The 25,639-nt window shown below is 44.4% G+C and overlaps 1 protein-coding gene across 1 annotated transcript in view; it reads left to right on the top strand.

Moving 5' to 3' along the window:
• LOC120528895 (zinc finger protein 420-like) overlaps positions 1 to 25,356 on the top strand; it is a 58,184-nt gene extending 32,828 nt beyond the window's left edge. Inside the window, exons 3-5 of the mRNA XM_039752971.1 lie at positions 410 to 1,297; positions 15,982 to 16,422; positions 22,979 to 25,356. Of these exons, the coding sequence (XP_039608905.1) occupies positions 410 to 1,297; positions 15,982 to 16,422; positions 22,979 to 23,889 (2,240 nt within the window). The 3' untranslated portion in view covers positions 23,890 to 25,356. The remainder of the gene's footprint in view (positions 1 to 409; positions 1,298 to 15,981; positions 16,423 to 22,978) is intronic.
• Positions 25,357 to 25,639: the final 283 nt, after the last annotated feature.

Raw genomic sequence — 25,639 nt, 5'->3', positions numbered from 1 at the left:
GATTCAATCACAAACGATAGTAATCATTTTGTACAAGTTCAGTGCTAACCCTGTCATGCGGGCCGCGTGTTTGACATGCCTGCGCTATACCACAGTAGTCCTAGACATCTGACAATTTGCCCCCCTTGCTGTGGTCTCAGGTAGGTTTTGAAGTAAGGTAGACATCTCCATGATAATGGAGGGTACACACTGGCACACACACATTCACACTCTGTCATACCAGACAGAGATCTGTAGGATATGAGAGGAAGATGGTGAAACTGAACAGATACCAGGCGAACATGAAAGTCCAAACACACAGGAATTAAACCTCCGTGTGCAGCAGCCACCCCAATCAGTGTGCCTCCTCTCTCGTTACAATAATGAATTTATATAAAAATATCAGACTGATCTCTTTGTGTTATTGCAGATTTCCAAGCAAGTGGCAGCTTCTCCCCGCCTCCGTTTGCTCAGCCCTCTCTTCATGGCAGACTGCAACCAAGACAGAGCAAGGAGAAGAAGTTGAGTGCTTCAGGTGCACCGGAGGATTTGACAGCAGCCTTGTTGCAGTGTAGTTCTGATTCTGCTGTGAAGGAAGCACAGGTAGAAGCCGTCGACACTGACCAGCCACAAATGCATAACACGGATAAAGAGGCTTTGTATACTGGCCGAAAGTGCAGAAAAACCTCCAAAAACCAGAAGTCGATTCATGCGAGAGAAAAGCTATTTGCCTGTTCTGAATGTGGCAAAATATTCCTCCATAACCACAGTATTCAATTACACATAAGAATTCATACTGGAGAAAAACCTCATTGCTGTTCGGAGTGTGGCAAACAGTTCTCATCCAGTAGTAGTCTGCACAGGCATCGAAGAGTCCACACCGGAGAGAAGCCCTATGGCTGCGCTGAATGTGGCAAACGATTTATTGACAGCAGCAACCTTAAGCAGCACACACGAATTCATACTGGAGAAAAGCCATATTCCTGTTCTGAGTGTGGGAAACTGTTCACCAACGTCTGCAATCTGCGGCAGCACATGCGGATTCATACAGGAGAAAAGCCATACTGCTGTTCTGAATGTGGTAAAAGATTCCCCCATAAATGCACTCTGCAAAGACATACAAGAATCCACACTGGAGAAAAGCCATATAGCTGTTCTGAGTGTGGGAAAAGATTCTCTGATGGCAGTGCTCTTAACTATCACACGCAAGTCCATACCGGAGGAAAGCCATATTGCTGTTCTGAGTGTGGCAAGAGATTCCCCCATAACAACAGATTACAGAACCACATAAGAATTCACACTCAAGGGAAACCTAAATAAAACCTTACTGCTGCTCTGAATGTGGCAGTCGATTTTCCCATAGCAAATAGATAGAAATTTATGCTGAGGAAACATCTTATTGCGGCTTTAAATGAGGTAAAATATTCTCACTTTTTAAGTAATGTTCATGAACAATTAAGAATCCACAAGGGAGCGACAAGTTATTATTATACTGAGTTGTGGTAAACGATTCTGAAATGACAATGGACTTCATAACCATACCATAATTTACAATTATGGATGTGGCAAGTGTTTCTCAGACAGCAGGAGTCTTAATGGCCACAATGGAGTAACCCTGAAAGACTAAGCTAGAGAGTAAGGGAAGCTTTCAAAGCAAACTCTCATAAGTGAGGGGGGTCTTACAATGAGTGAAATTCACCAAAGTGGTTTTTCGCAGAGAATAGACCGAGTTTGCCAAACGTTTTCCTGAAAATTCACAGTGGGGCTGGCTTAAACAAACTTTTTTTTTTTTTTTTTTTTACTCCTCCCCCAGAGCCCCATAATGCTTTGTCAGGCTGGCGCGACTTCACACGGGTGTAACAGCCGATAGTGGATGACACAGAACCCCAACATAGAATGCTGATCCTAGTAGTGGACTTAAAAATTAGCAGACAATACATGTTAACAAGCAGAAGGAAACAGGAAAGGTGTCAGTGCTTTCATGTCTTAAAGGTAATGTCTTTGTGTACAGACTTGTGTGTGACCTGTGCGTACCCCTTGAGTAATATTACCCAGAGTGCTGTGCAGCTGATGCAACAGGAAGGAGTGAAGAATCCATGGCATTTCATGTTGTGCAAAAGCAGCAGTGTGGGGAAAATTTAAGCTTTCATTTCATAAGAGTTTGAGTACCTGCTACCAAATCTGAGGGATGTAGGCCTCAGTAAATCTGTGCTTCCTGTCTGCAAAAAAAAAAAAAAAACTAACTGTTCTAACATTTAATTGTATTCATTTTATCTCAGGGAAGCTCAGTGGTGCAGTAGTTAGCACCGCTGCCTCATGGCTCAGATCACATGTTTGGCCACAATAATCAGTCCAGCATCATTAGCAGCCAGTTTTCTTATCTCTCGTGAACACTTTAAAGACCACTGCACCATTATAATTCACTCAAAACGAGTTTGGTTTTCCCTTCCCCGTTGACTTCGGTGCATTTTGCCATGTTCGGCAAGTTTTGAAACATTTCTGCGACTTCTCACAACTTGAGATGGGGTTCGCTAATCATCACTAATCGGTACCGTTATCATCAGTACGCCACATCTCGCTAAGGTAAACCTGCTGTTTTTATACTTTGTACTCCGCGTGACATAAATTTTATCAGCAGTCCTGGATCGCGTAGTTTCAGAATATTGTGACGGTGCGGCCCCGTGGGCGTCTGTGTGCGTCAACCGCGCCAGACAAGAAAATAAGGGCTCATTCGAGGAAGAGTTGCATGACGTGATTCGTTTCTTCCCACATTCATGCAATCCAACAGTACACAAAGAAAGCCAAAATGTGCATAGGTGCATGGCGAGAATCTCCCAGACCCTGAGAAAAGCTGAACATTTTGTAAAGAGAAAAGAAAAATCTTGAGGGGAAAAGTCTACGGATTTTGTAAATGCGCATTGTCGCTCACTAAATGCTTGAGCTATAAACGGACCGGGGTGTGCATCTGCGGTGAGCAACGGTATCTTCCGCTGTCTGCGCCCAAGTACAAGCGGGACTTTACAGTACGTAGTATATAAACGGTCCAAAAAAGAACTCCGTAGTGGACGCGTCATCTCCGAACATTAGCGGCACCTCTGTGTTAGGAGCCAGTGCGGCACCAACCCCCGATTTCCAGCAGAGGGCGCTGTTTTACAAAGCTTCGCTCAGTAAGTTCAACTTGTGTAAATATTTACATCTCGCCTGAAGAAGGGGCCGGAGTTCCCTCGAAAGCTTGCTTATTGTAATCTTTTTAGTTTGCCAATAAAAGGTGTCATTTTGCTTGACTTTTCACTATACTGCTGCTGGATTATGTGAATTTCCCCCTTGGGATTAATAAAGTATCTATCTATCTATCTACGTTCATAATGGCTAACACAGTAGAACACCCTTAGTGCCAGCAAACTCGGCTAGTTCATCTCTATTACGAGGGGGAGTCAAGCTAAAGTTAGAAAATGGAACAAAGCTGATCATGTCATTTCTCAATGTACTTGTGCCACTTGTCAGGCAGTGCCCAGATGCCAGCAGAATAAAAGGTTTGGTCTTGTCCTCGTGACCACTCGGGCATCACTTTCTTCACGTCGTCATATTTCTCGAATCAACAACCTCCCAGATGTTTTTCTATTTTTATTTTTAGTGGTCCATAAAGGTGCAAATTGCACAGTGCCAAATCTGGATAATAAGGAGGATGTGGCAATCCCTTCAGCTTCACTTTCTCCAGACAAAGAGTGTTTCATTTTCTAGCAGCAACTGGACCCCTTGGGACAGCAGTCCCCGCCGCTTGGATCGAATAGCAGGCTTCACATTGGTCTCCAACTTGCACTATTGACTGTAGTGCCCCTCGGCACGTAATGTTCGACAAGAACTCGGGTGCACGAGTGGTGGTGAGGGCGAGACAAAACCTTTTATTCTGCAGGAAACTTCCAGGCAAGTGGCACAAGTGCTTTGAGAAATGGCATATCAGATTTGTTAAGGTTCGGTCCATTTTCTAACTATAGCTTGACTCCCCCCTTGTATTTTATTTTTTCTTATTTCCCACCATGTACTACGGAATGCATTTTCTTATCTATAACAGACTGTGAAATGACCTTCCCATGTGGTGCTGCCTGCCTGATGGTGGCTCCTTAGTAATATGGACCCTGCATTATTTTCCTGATAACCTGACATGCATGTGCACGTATGCAACTGCAGCTTTCCTAAATGTCGAGGGGGTCCAACGGCTATACACCCAATTGTATTGTCAGCAGAACAAAAACAAAAGAGCTCCACAGTCGTCCTTTTCATTCATTCACACTTACAGTCTGAGGTCGTCTCAGTCAAGACAAGCCAGTGATGAGTAACAAGTCCAGGACTATTTCAATAAGAAAACATTGTCATAAAAATAAGGAAAGACAATTTTCTACCGGAAATGCTTCAAGTAGAAGACACACTGATGGGCATCTCAGCATCATTTTGGTATTCAGCCCTCCATGCTATTGGCCTGGCCAGGCCAGGCTTTACACCAGGGGTGGGCAATGTCGGTCCTGGAGGGCCACAGTGGCTTCAAGTTTTCATTCCAACCCAACTGCTTAATTAGAAACCAATCCCAGACCTCATTTAATTGTATGGCTTGTTCGTCTGCAAATGAAAGTTCTTATGTCAGAGATGGGCGTTACGGTGGTACAGCGGTAGCACTCCTGCCACGCAGTTAGGAGACCCGGGTTCGCTTCCCGGGTCCTCCCTGCTTGGAGTTTGCATGTTCTCCCCGGGTCTGCGTGGCGTTTCCTCCCACAGTCCGAAGACATGCAGGTTAGGTGCATTGGCGATCCTAAATTGTTTTTAGTGTGTGCCCTGCGGTGGGCTGGCACCCTGCCCGGGGTTTGTTTCCTGCCTTGCACCCTGTGTTGGCTGGGACTGGCTCCAGCAGACCCCCGAGACCCTGTAGTTAGGATTTAGTGGGTTGGATAATGGATGGATGGATGGATATCAGAGATTTTTTTACTCTCCAAGGATATCATCCAAATGATTTGAAGCCTATAACAGGTCATTTTCTGTCTGTCACATTTTTCTATTAATCGTTTTATTAAATCAAATAGTGCGTGATGAACACACACACAGCTGTAAATGGAAACAAGCTATTGCTGTTAAGGAGCCATTAAAACACAATGCAGATGTTTAAGTTTGAAATAATCAATTAAGAGAGGGGAACCTTAACAAGCGAGAACACTAAAATGAAGCATCAATATGTCACTTGAGCAATAAGGGCTTCAGTAGCAATAATTGACTTCTCATTAAAAAAACTGGGTTGGAACAAAAACCTGCAGCCACTGCTGCCCTCCAGGACCGACATTGCCCACCCCTGCTTTACATTTTTAAAAGCTGCCCCAGATGGCATACGTTTGTGGAGTAAAGCTGAGAGAGGAGATGCCAACCTGCACGAGCGTCCTGGCGGCGAGTCGAGGGATGCACGGATCTGCTAAGCACACGTGGTGGACGTGTCTGATTTGAGGCCAGCGGTGGTTTAAAGGAGATCGCGGGCTGAGTGTGCGTAGGCTGAATATGTTTATCGTCTTTTCATTACAATATACTGTCAGGGTTGAATCATTTTCTCTTCTGCTTTATGTTATAATGCTGTACTTTCTATTTGTTTTTTTTTTATAAATATTAATAAAATGTTTCAGTGGTTGCCATGTTTATCCCATTCAGCTGACTCCTGCTCAAATTCTCTTCCTATTTTTTTTTTTTCTTTTTTTTTTTTCATGGATTCCTTACTGTGCGTACTGGTGATCTGTTTGCTGCATTTGTGTTTTCTCGCGTTCTTAACCCTTAAAGTCCTGCTGGTTATGCACTATTTGAACTCCCTTCACTCTCTGTGTCTCTCTATCGCACCCATGCTAGCGTGAATATTGGTAAATAAGGTCAGTGTGCCCCCCCAAATGAACTCCCTCAGTTGTCTCCAGCCACCTTCTCTGTATATCCTGACCTCACTTAACACTTTTAATGGACGTTCAGTCCAAGCCCACACGTTGCCTTCCTTTAAACTGACCAAGTCACAATTCGTCTCCTGGACTGTCTCCATTATCCAGCTGCCGCCTTCTCTTTTTACTTCAAGTGGGCCCCTCTAATACTCACACAATGACCCAAATCTCTGTCCTTGACAATCCATTGAATGAGGATCAATGCCTTTTTATGTTAATGATGACTGCTCAATGTATTAGAATACATTTTATGTATATAGCACCTTTCCCATTTGTAAGGCGCTTGTGGTCAGGGTCTCCTCAGCCTGGTCACCTGTGAGCACCTACAGGGTTTGGTCAGTTGCTTTATATGTGATTCTGCATTTTCTGGAGCATCTAACCTGTTAGAATCCCACTGTGGTCCCCAGGGGGTGCTGTAGATCCCCAAACTTGGAAAAATCAACAGGCTCCGACACAAGTTGAAATGAAACAATGTGTTTTTTTATTGTGTGAAACTCTTACAATAACAGTTTCCCACACCATGACCATAAATCTGTTTCTTCCACTCTCTATAACTCATCGTCCACTCCTGTTAGCAAACTTTGTCCTCCTCCTCCTCTCCGATTGAGGAAGCCTGCTCCTCTTATACAAAACCCAGAAGTACTTCTGGTGTCCTGAGATATATACTGCATACATTATATATATATATATGGGCTCACAGTTAGGAGTCCCGGGTTCACCCTTCGTGTAGTTTGCACGTTCTCCCCATGTCTGCGTGGGTTTCCTCCCACACTCCAAAGACATGCAGGTTAGGCGCATTGGCGATTCTAAATTGTCCCTAGTGTGTGTGTGTGTCCACCCTGCGGTGGGCTGATGCCCTGCCTTGCGCCCTGTGTTGGCTGGGATTGGCTCCAGCAGACCCCCATGACCCTGTAGTTAGGATATAGCAGGATGGATAATGGATGGATGGATGGATATATGTATATATATATATATATATATATATATATATATATATATAAATATATATATATATATACTTATCAAAAAAATCAGAGCAAATTACTGTTCAGATCTGGTCAGTTAAGTAGCAGAGGGGCTTGTTCATCAGTTTCAGTTGCTTTGGTGTTCATGAAATGACCAAGAGGTGCATTAGAGGGGCAACAATAAGACGACCCCCAAAACAGCAATGAATGGTTTCACACCTGGAGGGAGGCCACTGACATTTTTCCCTCCTCCTCTGTTTTGTCACTCGTTTTGCATTTGGCTATGGTCAGTGTCACTACTGGTACCATGAGGCCATACCTGGACCCTACAGAGTTTGGTGGCACAGGTAGTCCAACTTCTCCAGGATGACAGGCACATCAATACGTGTCTCCCATTGCCAGAAGGTCTGCTGTGTCTCCCAGCACAGTCTCAAGGGCATGTAGAAGATTCCAGGAGGAGGCAGGCAGTTTCTTGAGGAGAGCTGGACAGGGCCCCTCATAGAAGGTCCTTAACCCATCAGCAGGACCCACCACTATCTGCTCCATTGAGCAAGGAGGAACAGGATGAGCACTGCCAGAGCCTACAAAATGACCTCCACCAGGCCACTGGTGTGAATGTCTCTGACCAAACTATCAGAAACAGACTTCATGAGGGTGGCCTGAAGGCCGGACGTCCTCTAGTGGGCCCCGTGGAGCTCAATTGGCATTTGCCATAGAATACCAGAATTGACAGGTCCACCACTGGAGGGCGTCCTTTGCTTTTCACAGATGAGAGCAGGTTCACCCTGAGCACATGTTACAGACATGAAAGGGTCTGGAGAAGCCGTGGAGAACATTATGCTGCTTGTAACATCGTTCACCATGACCGCTTTGGTGGGGGGTCACTGATGGTATATCTGGGGAGGCATTTCCATGGAGGGACGTACAGACCTCTACAGGCTAGACAACGGCACCTTGACTGCCATTAGGTATCAGGATGAAATCCTTGGCCCAATGTCAGACCTAATGCTGGTGCAGTGGCTCCTGGGTTCTTCCTGGTGCACCACAATGCCCGGCCTCATGTGTTTGCGAGATGAAGAAGGAATTGATCCCATTGACTAGCCCCCCCAAAACCCCCACTCAATCGCCTGACCTTATTTCCAATAGAACATCTCTGGGTGGGACATTATGTTTGGGTTCATCTGACGCCTCAGACTGTCCATTAGCTCAGTGATGTCCTGGTCCAGATCTGGGAGGAGATCCCCCAGGATACCATCTGTCTTCTCATTCAGATGTTGTCAGGCATGCATACAAGAACACGGGGGTCATACAAAACTAATGAGTACGATTTGGAGTTGCTTCAATTTTGGCCAAATGGACTTGCCTGCCTGCCTGCCGCTGTATCATTTTTTCCCTTTGATTTTCGGGGTGTCTTTGAATTCAGCCCTCTCTATGTAGGTTGATCATCTTCATTTCCATCCTTTCGTTCCTCACACATCATTATATCAGTCCATAGCAGTAGGGAGAGCCAGCATTGAGATCTCATTGAGATCTGGTGCGTTTTCAAAGTGTTCCTTTCATTTTTTGGAGCAGTTTTTTTTTTTACATAAATAGCCATATATGGTTTAAATATAAATACGTATACTGTATGTACGCACACTCCCACACCAATCAGCCACAACATTAAAACCATCCACCTAATATTGTGTGGATCCTCCTTGAGACACCAAATTGTTTGATTTGTATTATTAAACTGTGGGGCAGAGGAGACCATCAAGGGTACAGGTGCATTTGTCTCAAATATTATGGAGGGCACTATATTAATACACACCCACACACACATCGATCAGCCACAACAAACCACCTGCCAAATATCATGTAGTACCCCCTTGTGTCTGGCATTAACTCCACAAAGTGCCCTGTGGTATCTGCACCAAGACATCAGCAGCGGATCTTTTAAGTTGTGAGGTGGGGTCTCCATGGGTTGGACTCGTTTCTCCCGGCTCGATTAGGTTGTCATCTGGGGGATTTGAAGGCCAAGTTAACACCTTGAACTCTTTGTCATGTTTATCAATCCATCTCTGAGCGATTTTTACTGTGTGATTGGGGCACGTTATCCTGCTGAAAGAGGCCACTGTCATCAGGGAATACCATCGGCTTAAAGGGTGTCTGTGGTCTTTTGGTCAATGGTACAGTCGTTTTCACTAAGCTTCAGTGTTTTTAGATCTTTCTGTCAGATGTTTCTATGGTACACTGAAGTAGAATTACAAACATTTCAGAAGTTTCAAAGGCTTTTATTGACAATTCCATGAAGGGCTCGGGTGATGGTAATTTCCCGAATAGCAACACTAGATGGCGCTATTTACTAACCCCTTCGTCTCTTCCTCTCTCCGCAGTCTGCCAGATTGACGGCTCTGCCACAATTTACGTCACGTCCGGTGTCCGCCCACCTGCACCCGCCTTTTCATGCCAGTAGTGCATTTTATCAGAAGATCCGCCTTTTTGATCCAGACACTCGCGTCGCTGAAGACGTTTTTGACTCGCGTTTTGTTTCACTTACGGGTGTCCCAATTCTTTTATTGTTTATGGTTTTTCTTACAATGTTGGCCTAACTAATGATGCCTGAATATAATTTGGTGCTTCTGCTCCGTAATTCAAGCGTAAAACGTGCATTTGATAAAACCAAATAAAGACAAAACTTAACTCCCGCGACGTTTACAACTGCATTGGAGACTCTGGAAACTCTTGCACATTTTCAACGCATACAGCACTAAATTGTAATCTTTTAGAAAGGAAACAGAATACCAAAGGTTAGCCTAATCGTGGGAATGATTGCCCACCCGCCTCCTCCAGTGGACAGAAAAGAGGGGCGCAAAATTGAAGAATGTACTTTTTAATATTGCCTGAAAGCTTTTAAAGTGGATTGTTGCCAATTTGTTATGCCCAGTATTCACTTTACATTCAGGAGACAGGGGGCATCCATTATCTCGTCAATGCTCAGTCGCAGAAAAGAGTGAACCCCCCCCCAAAGCCCCCGCCCCCCCATGTGAAAGAACAGACACGAACTTGCTACAAAAGGCCTCCTACAGTCTTTAAACGATTATTTTGGACAACCCATACAATGTTCACTAAACATCGAAGCATCAGACACGGGACACAGATCCACAGCAAAAGACCATCCTTGAAAAAAACGTGTGCCCCTTTAGCAAACAGAATAGCAGTACAGAATAATGCACTATTAAAGACTGCGTGTGACCTTTTAAAAAGATTGTGGCTAGTTTAACGCATCCAGTATTTGTTTTGCAGGCTGCAGAATGGGACACACATTTTCACGTTAAAATTCCGGCTGTGAAAACTAGCGTCCCGTCTCGAAGACGTGCTGGGTGGCACAGAGGAGATAAAAGTGTTCTTAAGGGCTGCCAATAACCGGATTAAAGAATCTGTGCATATTCCACATTTCGGTCTAGCCGGGTTTTCATTTTGCAGGTAGCCATACCACATACATCTCAGAAGAGGTCATTCACCTGAAGCTTAAGCACGTTCAAGCCCGGCCCGTACTAGGCGGGGAGTCCAAACAGGAAAAGCTCGCGTTACTGATTGAAGAAGTGCTGGTGAAGCCAGTAGGGGGCGCCAACCCTGTGCTCTGAATGAGGATTCCAATGCCCCATTGCAGTAAAAAAAAAAAAATAGCGCCGTCTTTCGGATGAAACGTAAAACCGAGGTCCTGACACTCTGTGCTCATAAAAGATCCCTGGGCATCCTTCATAAAGAGCAGGGTGTATCCCGATTTCCTTGGCTAAACTGACCTCCATGGCCTAGTCATTCTGGCCCTCTAATCATCCCCTGTGCCCAGTTCAGCGCAGATCGTGTGGTGAGTGTACTGTGGCAAAAAATGGCTGCCATCGTATCATAGGGGTGGATGTGGCTGAAGTGGCTCCACACTCACTGTGTAAAGCGCTTTGAGTAGTGAATTAAATCATTTACCGGTATTACCAGAGTAAAGACGTGACCCCGACAGCATGAATGGTCAAAAGAAGAGAATGGACATTTAATATTACGGACACTAATGTCATCACGAGACAGGATCCACGCGCCGAATCAGCGTGCGGATTTTGCGGCGATAGACCGTACAGTGGAGCGAGCGGCTGCGCGTGCATGAGGCCGGCACCTGGAGAAGTGGCGCGTAAAGGTGCACGAGCAAGAAGTTAAGTATAGCAATAACAGTTAGTCCGTATGAAACACAGAGACCCTGAACATCGAGTCAGAAAATTCAGTCAGCTCACGAAGCACGCGTCTCCCTCTTTGTCACCAAATCACGTCAAGTCCGGCGTCACCTAAAATCTAAGGCCCGTCAAAGCGTTACCCTGTCCTGATTCCTGCCCATACTCGCCTTCCACACTTTTTCTTAGTGCCTGTGGTCTGAAAGGAGTCTGAAAACGCGTGTCGAACCGGCACGGGAGGCGAGTGCCTAGACTCGAGATAATAGTCAGCAGCAGCCAGATGCCGTTATGGAGAAAGAAAACAAACTACACAAAGAGACGTCATCAGCATGCGACGAGGATTCGTAACCCCGCCCCACTCCCCGGCGCAGGCGCAGTGGTAGGACTCCCTGCTCTCAGACTGCCCCGACTGCCATGCGTGGCGCGGGTTTGCAAAAAGAGTAGAAAGGGAGGCGAACAGGACGAGGAGTGTCGGTGAGCAACTAGAGCATCGGGTGAGGGGTGAGTAAGTCGGATGGGAGACAAGAAAAAAGAAGAGGGAACTGAATGCGGACCTCACAGGGATATCTGGGAGAGAGAAATACACCCCAGGTCGAGCAGCGTGGAGGCGATGATTCAGGAGAGAGTGAGACAAGAAGAAAGATAGGGGATAATAATTAAAGCGTAGGTCCGTCAGTTTTAGTGGTGAGCGGCACATCGTTTATGTTAACGCTGGCCCAGGTCTCCAGTCTGCCATGTAAGCCGCTTGCCACCCCTGTTCCCGATTGTCATTCAGCCTGTGTTTAATGTGCGTAGGGATTCACAAAATTCTCAGACTACCGAAAAGCTGAAAGCAGCACAGTGGTGCGAGCATTCCTTAGCAGAGTGAGCTGAACATACCAAGATAAGGCGCGGCGGCGATAAATACGAGACCCTCGGTAACTTTGATTCTGTCAAATAAGTAAAGTCCAACGTGAGAGCAACGGCACTGTTCGGAATGAGTGACAGGACTCCCAGCATAAAGGTATTCTTCTAAAATATTCAAATCTAAATAAGTAAATTCTAAGACTCCGCGTTGAAGTTTCACAAAAAAAAGGCTGCCCGGTAGCGTTACATAGAATAGGAATAGAATACCGAAGGGAGTGTCGCGTGGGCATGGGGAGGGCAAGTGTAGAGGGCCCGTAGCTCAGCCATGTAATATCGGATAGAACCCCGGGCAGAGTGCCAGTCTATCACGGGACACGCTCACCCGCCCCCTCACTCATGTTTGGGCTTCCAAAAAAATGAGTCATCAAATTAAAAAAAAAGACACCCAGAAGACTTTAGTGACGATGCTAAACAAGAGAAGAATATGAAGGAGTTCATCTTAAACAAGGCAGAAATGACACTGAGGAACTCTGATAACACGGTGGGCAGAGTTTGAAAAAATACTTGAAAGTGATAGTTGAGTAAAAGTAGAAGTACTTTGTCCAATTTTTATTTTCACTGAAGTACCAGCAACACAATTTCTTTCTATAGCACATGTTCATACAAAGGATGACACTCCAAGTGCTTTACAACAAAGTAGTTGCATGTAAACAAAACCAAATTAAATGTAGATCAGGAGAACTGAGATAAGAATAATAACGAATAAATGATTGTTTACTTTCATTCTTCAGCCAATTCAAGAAAAAAATGCATATTACTGTCATTAATTAAAAGACGCATCAATAAACAAAAACATTTTAATGTAGAGAGCAGCACTTTGACCACCTAGTAGGGTTATTTATGACCAAAAATGGCTGAATGGCAGGAACACCAAAGATTTGGGGGGGGGCTTTGGTCCCTGTCCCCTCATCATTATGCCCCTCGCATCCATGCTACACATACTTGGTATACAGACAGCCGGGACCCCCAGGCTTGGATTAGTGTCACGAGGATAAAGACTAGAAGTGTGGCAATACTGGTGGGTGGGAATATGACTTACACTGGGAGATGAAAGGCCCCTATTCCAGAAAGAAGAAGAATCAAATAAATAATAATAATTATTTACATTTATATAGTGCTTTTCTCACTAATCAAGGAACTCCTCACACAGGGAGAGAACCCGGGAAGCGATCCCACAATCTCCATTACTGCAAAGCAGTAGCGCTACCACTGAAATATAAGGGAAAAAATAAAAGTTTAGGGAATATCTCACAAATCTTATCACTTAAATAGATACACAATAAAAAAAAAAACGAATTGAAAGTCAACACAGATTGATTATATTATGATGCCGCAGTTAGTAAAGATAGATTTTATAATGGCAGTTATTACAGTTGTCACGTTAATTTGAACACGCCTGATGGTGCTCACTTATGATTTGATTATAGTGTGGTCGGTGTAACGACTTACAAGGACTTCCTGGAAGATTTAATGAAGTAAAAAGTGTTGCCCTTGGGGGGAAAAGACACGTTCATGGGGATCGACCCACCAAATGAGCATTGGGAGGCGCTACAGCACTTTTATTGTTGAATGGTGTACGCATTCAGTCGGCTGTGTATGAGCAACGCCAGGATGTAATCCCTTAGTTGAGAACACGCCTGATGGTTCTCATTTAATAATTGATTGTAGTGTGGTCTGTGTAACGACTAACGAGGACTTCCTGGAAGATGTAATAAAGTAAAAAGTGTTGCCTTTGATGTAAAACTGTAGTGGGGTAAAAGTGACAGTTGCCTTGAATGAAATGTAATCAAGTAAATTGAAGGTAGTTGATAAAAGTACTTAACTAAAGTAACAAAGTAGCTGTATTTCATTATTTGACATCTCTGATGGTGAGTATTAATATGGCAGGTGAGCCACAGTCCTGCGGGTAGAAATCGATCACCCTATGAACTGCTAGCCATCCCTCCATTATGACAGCCAGTTCATTCAGTTTCGGGGTTACAGCGGACACAGGCAGCAATGGGAAGCAAGGCAGGGACCACCCAACCCTGCAGGGGGTGCACCGGTCCATCACAGGCCACACTCGGGCATCGCTGGTCAGTTTACAGCTGGCAGTGAACTGGACACGCGGGTGATTGCGATGTTGGCGGAAAGATGAAGGAGCCAATTAAAAACATGAGACCACAAGCGACCAAAGCAGAGTTAGAAATGAGCCTCCTGAGTGCGATAAACCAGTGAGAATATCACGTGTGCTGATGCTTGCGTACGGTCCCCTCTAAAAGTACTGGAACAGAACAGAAGGCCAATGAATGTGTTTTTGCTGTGCACTGAAGTCATTTGTGTGCGAGATCAAAGGATGAATATGAGAAGAGAGATCCGAGTTTCCGCTTTTATTCTCTGGATTTTACATCTGGATGTGTTAAACAGCACAGAGCAGAGCACGTTTTGCTTTAAGCCACCCGGTTTTTCAAGTGAGCAAACATATTGGAACACAAGCCGCCTTCAGAACCTTCATTGAAACATTCAGACTGGTGGGGCGTCTCTCGTCTCTTAGAGTTTGTGTGCCCGGGGGGGCTGGATCCGGCCTCCTACGCTCATTTTATCGCCCCTCAATATTTTCAAGAGGCCGGCATTCTAAACTTTCAATGTAGGCTTGTGGTGATGGCATTAATAGCTACCATCAGGTAAGTGGTGGCACAAAGCACCTTCTTCCTAAACTAACTGAATTTTGTTAATTTGACAAGGGTGTCTGGTTATGGAAATTTAAAAGGTTAAAAAGAGCCCTTTTTTTTTTTTTTTGTATCCAATAGGTGGAAATAAATTAGACGCAACTATTGGGACCTTTAAATAAGGGAGCGCGAAGGCAGCACTGGCCCTTTATAGGCTTTTTCAGTAAAAGCTTATGGATGTGGAGACATGAGGGTCAGCCACTGGACAGTCTAGCCACTAAAAAAAAAATTCACAATCCGGTGGGAGAGGGGCTCGGGGGGAATGGATATTTGGGGGGGCGTTTTTTTGGGGGGCATTTAAATCATCTCTGCACCCAAAAGTATATTTAGTCTAAAGTGGAGAGCTAAGCTGCAGAAAGAGAGAGAGGAGTAATAAGAGGAGTGATAAGAGGAGTGCTTTAGTAGTTGAAGCCGTGGAGAGGTGGATGAGCTGCCTTTCATGATAAATGGGGGTCATTCAGGTAGGCCCACTGAGGCTGAAAGGTTGGTTTGTTTTAATGGCAGTGAAACGTGACTCGGAACGCGTTTCTGCTGGGCGGGTTTTCCTCAATGTGTGTTGCTGTCATTTTTCCTGTGGCACATCAATGTCTCACAGGCCGTTTTTTTTTTTTTAAATGGTGGCCTTAGTTCAGATCAGACCCAGCCTCTGGTCATTTGGTGATTCTGTGCTGTCAGTATGAATTAGGAAACTTCCTTCATTTTCATTGCTCTTGGCTTTGCCTCAATCGGCTGAATTTCGTCTCCGGATCAAGTAGGCTTTCACTCTAAATCTGCCATGTGCTTCTTAGGCTAACATGGAGGATTTTGTTCAAAGTATTGTTCTTACATTAGGATCTGCTGCAATTATATTTAATTCAAAGTAGAGAACAGCAGTGTCTGTTTGTACTACAATGCACATATCTTTATATTGAGAAAGAGCAATCACCCATCCTAGATCTTACAACGGTTTCAGAATAAGAACAAATCTATGACTTAAAATGAGTAGTGAGCGTATATGGTGGAAGCCATTGTGCTGAGATATTGGAGGTCTGTGCACTCAATGTGATGATGGATTAACATTTGTAACAAATGATACAAGCACTGTCGGCTTTCATTAAACATGTTGGGATCACAGAATTTCAAATCTCTCATAAAAGGTTTGTGTGTAGCTTCCTGTGTTGTCAAAACCTTAGTTAAGCCCAGAATGTGCTCAGGATCCTCTTGGTGACTTTTATCAAGTAATTCTGTCACTTTTGTTTTCACAGGGAGTAGAGGTTTCCATGGTGATGAGGCGAGGTGCCTAATGGCCTCGAGGTCAGAGCTGCCCATGTGAAAAGGAGAGAGAAGAGTTTCACACGGAACATGGCCTCGGTCAAAGAGGATGGCATGGACGAAGGACTGGCGCACATTAAAGAAGAGGACTGTGAGTGGGGTGCACCAGGGAATTGTAAAGAGCACCATTTAGCTTTTAAAGAGGAGGAATTTGAGGTAAAAATTGTTGACATTAAACTCGAAGATTCAAAAGATTTCTCAGGCAGTCTCGAATGTCAAAAACAGGAAACGGGGAACATTCTCAAGCCAGATATTGGTGAAGAATATCCTTGCAGTTCACAGCCCTGGTTCACCAATACAGGACAACTGGCCACCCAGTGGAATTGTATGGAACTGAAGCCTGAGTTATCGGAAATGAGTGAAGGAGAAGAACCGCAGTCAGGTAGTAGTATTGGAAAAAGTAAGTACTGCAGTTTCTGTTGTACTCTGATGCTGATGTGCCAGCTTTCATTCAGATGGGGCCATTTGTTTTTGGGTCATCCTGTCCACAGACTCTGCAATGAAGTTGTGTTCAGGGTTGTGTAAATCTGCTCAAAGCTAATAATTTTTAGCCCTGTGACAGAGAGGGGGCGCTGTCGTCCCCGTGAACCATCAGATCAGACGCCAGACATGAGATAAAAGTCCAATAATTGACTTTATTTGTACTATACAGTGCACAAAGCACCCTCCACTCCACTATACTCGTACAAATCACAATACTCCAATCAATAATCAATACAATCCTCCAACTCCCAGATGAGTTACCACCCTTCCTCGCGACTCGGCTCAACCCTGGGATCTCCCACAGTCCTTTATATAGTCCTTGACCCGGAAGTGCTTCTGAACCCACAGGCCATGTGACTTCCTAGCACTTCCGGGTCAGATCAAAACTCTTCTTTTCATCCCGGAAGTACGTCATTTCTTCTGCCGCTGTGACTAAGACGTACTTCCGTCCGGATTAGAGGTAAAATGGAAGTCTCTGAGCCTTCCTGCAGCGTCCCCTGTCGGCCGCGACCTTATCCGGCAGGGCTGTACAGGAAAACTCCAATGTCCATGATGCCCTGCTGGAATTCGGGGCATCTCCATGTTGCAGGGATGGCTCCCTCTGGCAGCCTGGGGCTATTGGCCGGGATGAATGTCCGGCCATAGTCCACACCCCATACATCATAATATACTAACAAATATATCTGACCCCAAAAGGTTGTGCAAAAAGACTAATAAAGTAGTCTTTTTTCCACTGTGAGTGGAACAATAGTCTTCAACAATAGTCGGCCGATTTTGATAAAATTTAAAACATTGTATAAACTTGTGTCAAAGCTGTATAAGATCTTACTTATTTATAAATTTGGTTGCCATGGATACGTGCGAACGCAGACGACAAAGTTTGTAAACAAGTTTGACCCTTGCTAAATTTGCAGATAAAAATGGGTTTCAGCACAGAAGACCGAATTTTTATTAAGAATCTGGTTCTGCTAAAGGGTTACAGCAGTCGTCGACTGATAAAAGAGTTCCCACAGAAAGGTTGGAACAAAAACGGCCTCGATGTGCTGCTACGAAAGATTCGGTCGACCGGCACTGTGGACCGGCAACCAGGCAGTGGTCTCTGACCAAACAACCAGAAAGTCTTCATGAGGGTGACCCAAGGGCCCCATGTCCTCTAATGGGCCCTGAGCTCTCTGCCCAGCAGCATGCAGCTTGATTGGCATTCGCCATAGAATACCAGAATTGGCAGATGGACCACTGGTGCCCTGTGCTTTTTACAGATGAGAGCAGGTTCACCCTGAGCACGTGACAGAAGTGAAAGGGTCTGGAGAAGCCATGGAGAACATTATGCTGCCTGTAACATCATTCAGCATGAGCAGTTTGGTGGTGGGTTAATGATTGTCTGGGGAGGCATATCCATGGAGGGTCACACAGACCGCTACAGGCTTGACAAAGGCACCTTGGCTGCCATTAGGTATCAGGATGAAATCCTTGGACCCATTGTCAGACCCTATGCTGGTACAGTGGCTCCTGGTGCACGACAATTCCTGGCCTCATGTGGTGAGAGTATGCAGGCAGTTCCTGGAGGATGAAGGAATTGATACCATTGACTGGACACCACACTTTCCTGACCTAAATCCAATAGAACACCTCTGGGACATTATGTTTTGGTCCATCCAATGCCACCAGGTTGTACCTCAGACTGTCCAGGAGCTCAGTGATGCCCTGGTCCAGATCTGGGAGGAGATCCCCCACAACACCATCTGTCATCTCATTAGAAGCATGCACCGATGTTGTCAGGCATGTATACAAGAACACAGGGGCCATACAAAGTGCTGCGTACAATTTGGAGTTGCTGCAATTAAATTTTGGCAAAATGGACTAGCCTGCCACATCATTTTTTCACTCTGATTTTTGGGGCGTCTTTGAATTCAGGGCTCTGTAGGTTGATCATTTTCATTTCCATCAAACGATGTGGCATCCTTTCGTTCCTAACACATTACCCAGTCTATATCAGTATAGATAACCAGGAGGATTTCTTTTTCCCATTGAGATCTGATGTGTTTTCAAAGTGTTCCTTTAATTTTTTTGAGAAGTTTATATAAATATGAGTGTTCTTGGGAAGTTTTCAACTCAAAATTAACATCAAAACAGATTCTCTCAGTTATGAATAAAATAAAGAAATATACTTTATTCTCGAAAGATGCAGCAAAAACATAAAGAGTTAATGATTAATGCTAGTGGTGCACAGTGGGACAGTAGAAACGAGACACCAGTAGGAGACATTTTCTACATTATCTTTACCGTGCTTTAGCACATCAGGAAGCCGCCTTTGGTAGTGGTGCCGAGGAGACGCGTGTGATGGGGAGAGGGCATTCTGTTGCCTTCTGACACAGCACAGCGTATGGCGGTATAAAGAAGAAGAGGAATAAACAGTGGGCTTTGTTTGTGAAAATGCATGGACTGATTGAATGTGGTGCTTGGCCAGTACTGGGAAGCCTCTTAGAAAGAAAAGAAATATGATTTGAGTATAGCAGCTACTGCATGTATGGCGTGTTGCTACTCAAATGTGAACTGGAGTCTCACTTTTCTTCAGACAACTATACAATAGTCACAGAAAAAACTCACTATTAATCACTCAGTTTTTTCAGTATACAGTGGTACCTCGGTATACGTCCTTAATCCGTTCCTGATCCTTTGACTTATACCAAACAGGACATATACCAAACACATTTTTCCCATAAGAAATAATGGAAAAATGATTAATCTGTTCCCCAAAAAAAAAAAAATCCTATTATTATTGGCATATTATACATTGATGGGGTTGTATAAGATTTAAACACTGCTTAATGCTAAAATACATGAATACAAAAGCAATTGGACGAAATACAGTGGTGTGAAAAACTATTTGCCCCCTTCCTGATTTCTTATTCTTTTGCATGTTTGTCACACAAAATGTTTCTGATCATCAAACACATTTAACCATTAGTCAAATATAACACAAGTAAACACAAAATGCAGTTTTTAAATGATGGTTTTTATTATTTACCAAACCTACATGGCCCTGTGTGAAAAAGTAATTGCCCCCTTGTTCAAAAATCACCTAACTGTGGTGTATCACACCTGAGTTCAATTTCCGTAGCCACCCCCAGGCCTGATTACTGCCACACCTGTTTCAATCAAGAAATCACTTCAATAGGAGCTGCCTGACACAGAGAAGTAGACCAAAAGCACCTCAAAAGCTAGACATCAGGCCAAGATCCAAAGAAATTCAGGAACAAATGAGAACAGAAGTCATTGAGATCTATCAGTCTGGTAAAGGTTATAAAGCCATTTCTAAAGCTTTGGGACTCCAGCGAACCACAGTGAGAGCCATTATCCACAAATGGCAAAAACATGGAACAGTGGTGAACCTTCCCAGGAGTGGCTGGCTGACCAAAATTACCCCAAGAGCGCAGAGACGACTCATCCGAGAGGTCACAAAAGACCCCAGGACAACGTCTAAAGAACTGCAGGCATCACTTGCCTCAATTAAGGTCAGTGTTCACGACTCCACCATAAGAAAGAGACTGGCCTGCAAAAACGGCCTGCATGGCAGATTTCCAAGACGCAAACCACTGTTAAGCAAAAAGAACATTAGGGCTCGTCTCAATTTTGCTAAGAAACATCTCAATGATTGGCAAGACTTTTGGGAAAATACCTTGTGGACTGATGAGACAAAAGTTGAACTTTTTGAAGGCAAATGTCCGTTACATCTGGCGTAAAAGGAACACAGCATTTCAGAAAAAGAACATCATACCAACAGTAAAATATGGTGGTGGTAGTGTGATGGTATGCGGTTGTTTTGCTGCTTCAGGACCTGGAAGGCTTGCTGTGATAGATGGAACCATGAAATCTACTGTCTACCAAAAAATCCTGAAGGAGAATGTCCGGCCATCTGTTCGTCAACTCAAGCTGAAGCGATCTTGGGTGCTGCAACAGGACAATGACCCAAAACACACCAGCAAATCCACCTCTGAATGGCTGAAGAAAAACAAAATGAAGACTTTGGAGTGGCCTAGTCAAAGTCCTGACCTGAATCCAATTGAGATGCTATGGCATGACCTTAAAAAGGCGCTTCATGCTAGAAAACCCTCAAATAAAGCTGAATTACAACAATTCTGCAAAGATGAGTGGGCCAAAATTCCTCCAGAGCGCTGTAAAAGACTCATTGCAAGTTATCGCAAACGCTTGATTGCAGTTATTGCTGCTAAGGGTGGCCCAACCAGTTATTAGGTTCAGGGGGCAATTACTTTTTCACACAGGGCCATGTAGGTTTGGATTTTTTTTCTCCCTAAATAATCAAAACCATCATTTAAAAACTGCATTTTGTGTTTACTTGTGTTATATTTGACTAATGGTTAAATGTGTTTGATGATCAGAAACATTTTGTGTGACATGCAAAAGCATAAGAAATCAGGAAGGGGGTAAATAGTTTTTCACACCACTGTATATCAGTTACTATAACATATATATATACACACACACACATTCACACTATCTACCAAATAATACAAAGAGTGCACGACACGTGTTTTGCCTTACAGGGATTGAACCTCGGATATCGGCGCCTGAGGCAAAACCTCTGACGTTGCTTCCTTGACCAGGTGAAGATCGGAGTATTACATTCGTAGGTCTGAATCAAACAATCGGATTATTTTGGTGATTAACTACCGAGTAACGCTTGTGGTTGGTCGGCCAGTCAGCAAAAATCCGCCACATCTTCTCAATTGCGAGAAGAATATCATAGATATGTGATACAGCATCTGCCAAGTAATACAAAGAGGACACGACACGTGTTTCGCCCTAATTGGGGCTCGTCAGGCGTACGCACCTTTGCATCACCTTACTGAGATCGAATCTTGAGGTGAAACTTCTGACATTGCATCACGGTGGCTGGTTTGCTTACTTGACAGGGTGAAGAGCGGACTATTACATTTATAGGTCTGAATCGCAATCTGGTTATTTGGATTGGTATTATATGGCAGGTACTGTATCACATATCTATAATCTGCGCCTCTCGCAAATGAGAGGACGTGGCAGATGATTGCCGACTGGCCGACCAACCACAAGCGTTACCTGGTGGGTAAGCACCTCAATAATCAGATTGTGACTCAGGCCTAGGAATGTAATCCTCCGATCTTCACCCCGACGAGTAAGTGAACCAGCCGCCGTGGCACAACATCAGAGGGTTCGCCTCAGGTGCTGACATCCGAGGTTCAATCCCTGTAAGGAGATGCAGAAATGCAACACCCAACGAGCCCCAATTAGGGTGAAACACATGTCGTGTATTCTTTGTATTATTTAGCAGGTACTGTATGACATGTGTATGATGATCTTCTCGCAACTGAGAGGACATGGCGGATGTTTGCTGAATGGCCTACTAAACACAAGCATAACCTGGCAGGTAACCAACCTAAATAATCAGATTGTGATTCAGAACTAAGTATGTAATAAATATAAAATATGTTATCATTGCCTAGTGATACGGCAGTGAATCTAAGATGAAGAAAGAAAAATAACTCTACAGAAAGGATACACTTGGCTTCTGTTAACATTGGCTGGACACTCGCAATAACACAATTTTTGAAGGAGAGCTACTGGAGAGAAGCGCGATGCCGTCGTGGGGTTCCTGGCCACTTTGCGAGTGCAGTCGGCGTGTTTCCTAGGTACGGGCAGGAGTGATGTGCTTCCATCTATCTTTAGGTGAGCTCTAATGTTCAGGGCAATTACCAGAGACTTTATACTTTCTTACAGTCCAAGGTTCCCATCTTCCAAGATGTTAAGATTTATTTTGGGTGTGACAAGGATGGACAGGATTAGAAATGAGGACGTTAGAGGGTCAGCTCAGGTTGGACGGTTGGGAGACAAAGTCAGAGAGGCGAGATTGCATTGGTTTGGAGATGTGCAGAGGAGAGATGCTGGGTATACTGGGAGAAGGGTGTTAAAGATAGAGCTACCAGGTAAGAGGAACAGAGGAAGGCCTAAGAGGAGGTTTATGGAGAACATGCGGGTGATGGGTGTGACACAGCAAGATGATGAGGACAAGAGATGGAAAAAGACGATCTGCTCTGACGACCCTTAACAGAAGCTACCGAAAGAAGAAGAAGAAGAAGTCTGGCTGATTTCACCAGCTTCAATGGTCAGATCCCATTCTAATCCTTCCGTTGAAATCAGCTTTGATATCAATTGGAAAATGGACGCCGGTCTGCAGTGAGGCACACACATCCACACTCTGTGACACCAGACAGTGATTAACACAGCAGACACATTTGTGAGATATGAGAGGACGATGGAGAAACTGAACAGGTAGGAGGAGAACGTAGAAGGCCACACACATTGTGACATCAGTAGTAACTGAACCAAGGGCTGAGACACCAACACCAACCAACCCATCTCTTTGTAATAGCTCAGTTATTTTATAACATTTAACTAAACTGTTTCTGTTATTTCAGATGCACAAGAGAACAGCAGTCTCTCCATATCTTCATTTGTTCAGACCTGTCTTCAAGACCATGAGAAGAGGAAAAAATACAAACAAATAGAAACAATAGGATCAGAATATGTGACAGCAGCCTCCTCCCAGTGCAATTCTGTTCCTGCTTCCGAACCAACACAGACAGAAGCCATCGATGATGATGATGATGATGACGACGTACCTACTACAGATCAAGAGGCCTTGCATACCAGCGGAAAGTGCAGAAACGCTTCCAAAAACAAATCTGCCTGTACAGATGAAAAGTGGACTGACTCCAAACAGAAGCCATATTCCTGTTCTGAATGTGGCAATTTATTTTCACGCAGACACAGTCTTTACTTGCACAAACGCATTCACAATGGCGAGAAGCCCTATTGCTGTCCAAAATGTGGCAAACATTTTTCACGAAAAGGTAATCTTCAAAGCCACTCACGAATCCATACTAGAGAGAAGCCTCAGTGCTGCTCTGAATGTGGCAAACGGTTTTCTCACTGCACCAATCTCCAAAGACACATGAGAATTCACACTGGAGAGAAGCCGTACTGCTGTTTTGAATGTGGAAAACAATTCTCCAGCAGCAGTAACCTGCAAAGACACACACGAACTCACACCGGAGAAAAGCCATATGGTTGTGCTGACTGTGGGAAACGATTCTCCGACAGTATCGCTCTACAGCAACACACACGGATTCATACGGGAGAGAAGCCATATGGCTGTTTGGAGTGCGGCAAACAATTTTCTGCCAGTAGCAGCCTCCAAAGACACACAAGAATTCATACTGGAGAAAAGCCGTATGTGTGCGGCGAGTGTGGCAAACGATTCTCTGACAGTAGCAGTCTTCGGCATCACACAAAATTTCACACTGGAGAAGCCATATTGCTGCTCTGAATGTGAACAAAGGTTTTCAAAAGTAAATATTCACCGCCACTCAGAAAATCACACTGGAAAGAAAACCCGGTGAGCAGAGTTGCAGGTCCAGCGTTCACTCCTGTGGCCAGCTGTTGTCTGTGTGGAGATTGCATGTTGTCCTCCTGTCTCTATGGGTTTGTCCTGAGGTTCTCCAGTTTTCCTCACATCCAGTGAACATCTGAATGTGGCAGAAAATTCTCCCAAAGCAGCACTCTTAATAAGAGAAGTGCCAAATGTGCAGCAAAATAATGGAAATAGTGCTGGGATCCAGAGGACTAATACAAAAAAAATGACCAAGGCCATCTTGACAATCCTGTGTATTAGTGTCTGCCCACGAGGTTTACAAAAGCAGACAGTACTCGGGACAACGCTGGTTTAAGAGAACAAAAATACGATGAGATGTCACTCCTTTCTCGACTAGAATCACAAATAACCATTATGAAGAAATGAACCATTGAGAGAAAACTCACTGCTGTCAGGACTGTGGTAAAGGATTCTCATAATTAAGTAGTCTTTAGAGCCACAAACCAATCCATATTGGAACATCTAACCATGGCTAAGCAGGACAAGCGACCTGCACACAAAACGGTTTAAGGCGTCTTTTGGGTTTTTTGGGAACGTCACCACAGATAAGTGCTGCTTCTGCCAGACCACGTGGGAAACAACCACACATCTTTTGTCACGCCAGGGAATTGCATATTGCTACTGAACAAAATCAGTCCAAGAAAGCCTTGATAACTGAAGCTTTAGTCCTAAATGGTGAAAAAGTAATACAGTCATAAGAAATGCAATTAGACAACAAGTGAAACTGAGTCTGTTGTGTTGGCATCTACATGACTAATGCCACTGATCTGTCAGGCCTATTGTCGTATCCTACCATTTTCCAGATCCTCGAAGGAAGCCTTACTAGGAGCCAAGAGCTAATTTATACTAAATTTAGTGTTCACAAACTGATGGAATCAAAGGGAAACCGGAGAAGCAGACACGTCAACTGATACCAGCTTTAGTGTTGTAAACCCTTCCAGATGCTTTGTTTGTTGTCATCCTCATTGCCTAATCTTCATCTGCTCATCAGCTGGAATGAGCAAAAGATAAGATAAGATAATGAGGATGCTGTGGTGGCTCATGAGGTAGCAGAATTGCAGGTTCAGCATTCACTCCTGTGGCCAGCTGTAGTCTGTGTGGAGATTGCATGTTGTCGTCCTGTCTCTATGGGTTTGCCCTGAGGTTCTCCAGTTTTCTTCACATCCAGTTATCTTCTGAATGTGGCAGAAAATTCTCCCAAAGCAGCAGTCTTAATCAAAGAAGTGCCAAATGTGCAGCAAAATGATGGGAAAACTGCTGGCTGGTGGACTGGATCTGCTATGTAACTCATAGTAAGGAGACCTGGGTTCGCTTCCTGGATCCACCCTGCGTGGAGTTTGCATGTTCCTCCCACAGTCCAAAGACATGCAGGTTAGGTGCATTGGCGATCCTAAATTGTCCTTGGTCTGTGTCCTGCAGTGGGCTGGCGCCCTGCCTGGGGATTTGTACCTGCCTTGCACCCTGTGTTGGCTGGGACCCCCATGTTAGGATATAGCGGGTCGGATAATGGATGGCTCTGCAATTTTGGGTGCCTTTTTACTTTCTCATATTGGGAAAGTATTGTAATCGTCCAAAGATCTGCTGTCCAACTTTTGATGAATCTCGACATTTTAGACCTCCCTGAGTCTGAAAACACCATTTTTGG

The sequence above is a fragment of the Polypterus senegalus genome, chromosome 4, assembly GCF_016835505.1.
Source record: "Polypterus senegalus isolate Bchr_013 chromosome 4, ASM1683550v1, whole genome shotgun sequence".
Taxonomy (NCBI): domain Eukaryota; kingdom Metazoa; phylum Chordata; class Cladistia; order Polypteriformes; family Polypteridae; genus Polypterus; species Polypterus senegalus.
Note: the sequence above shows the minus strand (reverse complement) of the source record. Positions and strands in the feature narration are given on the sequence as shown.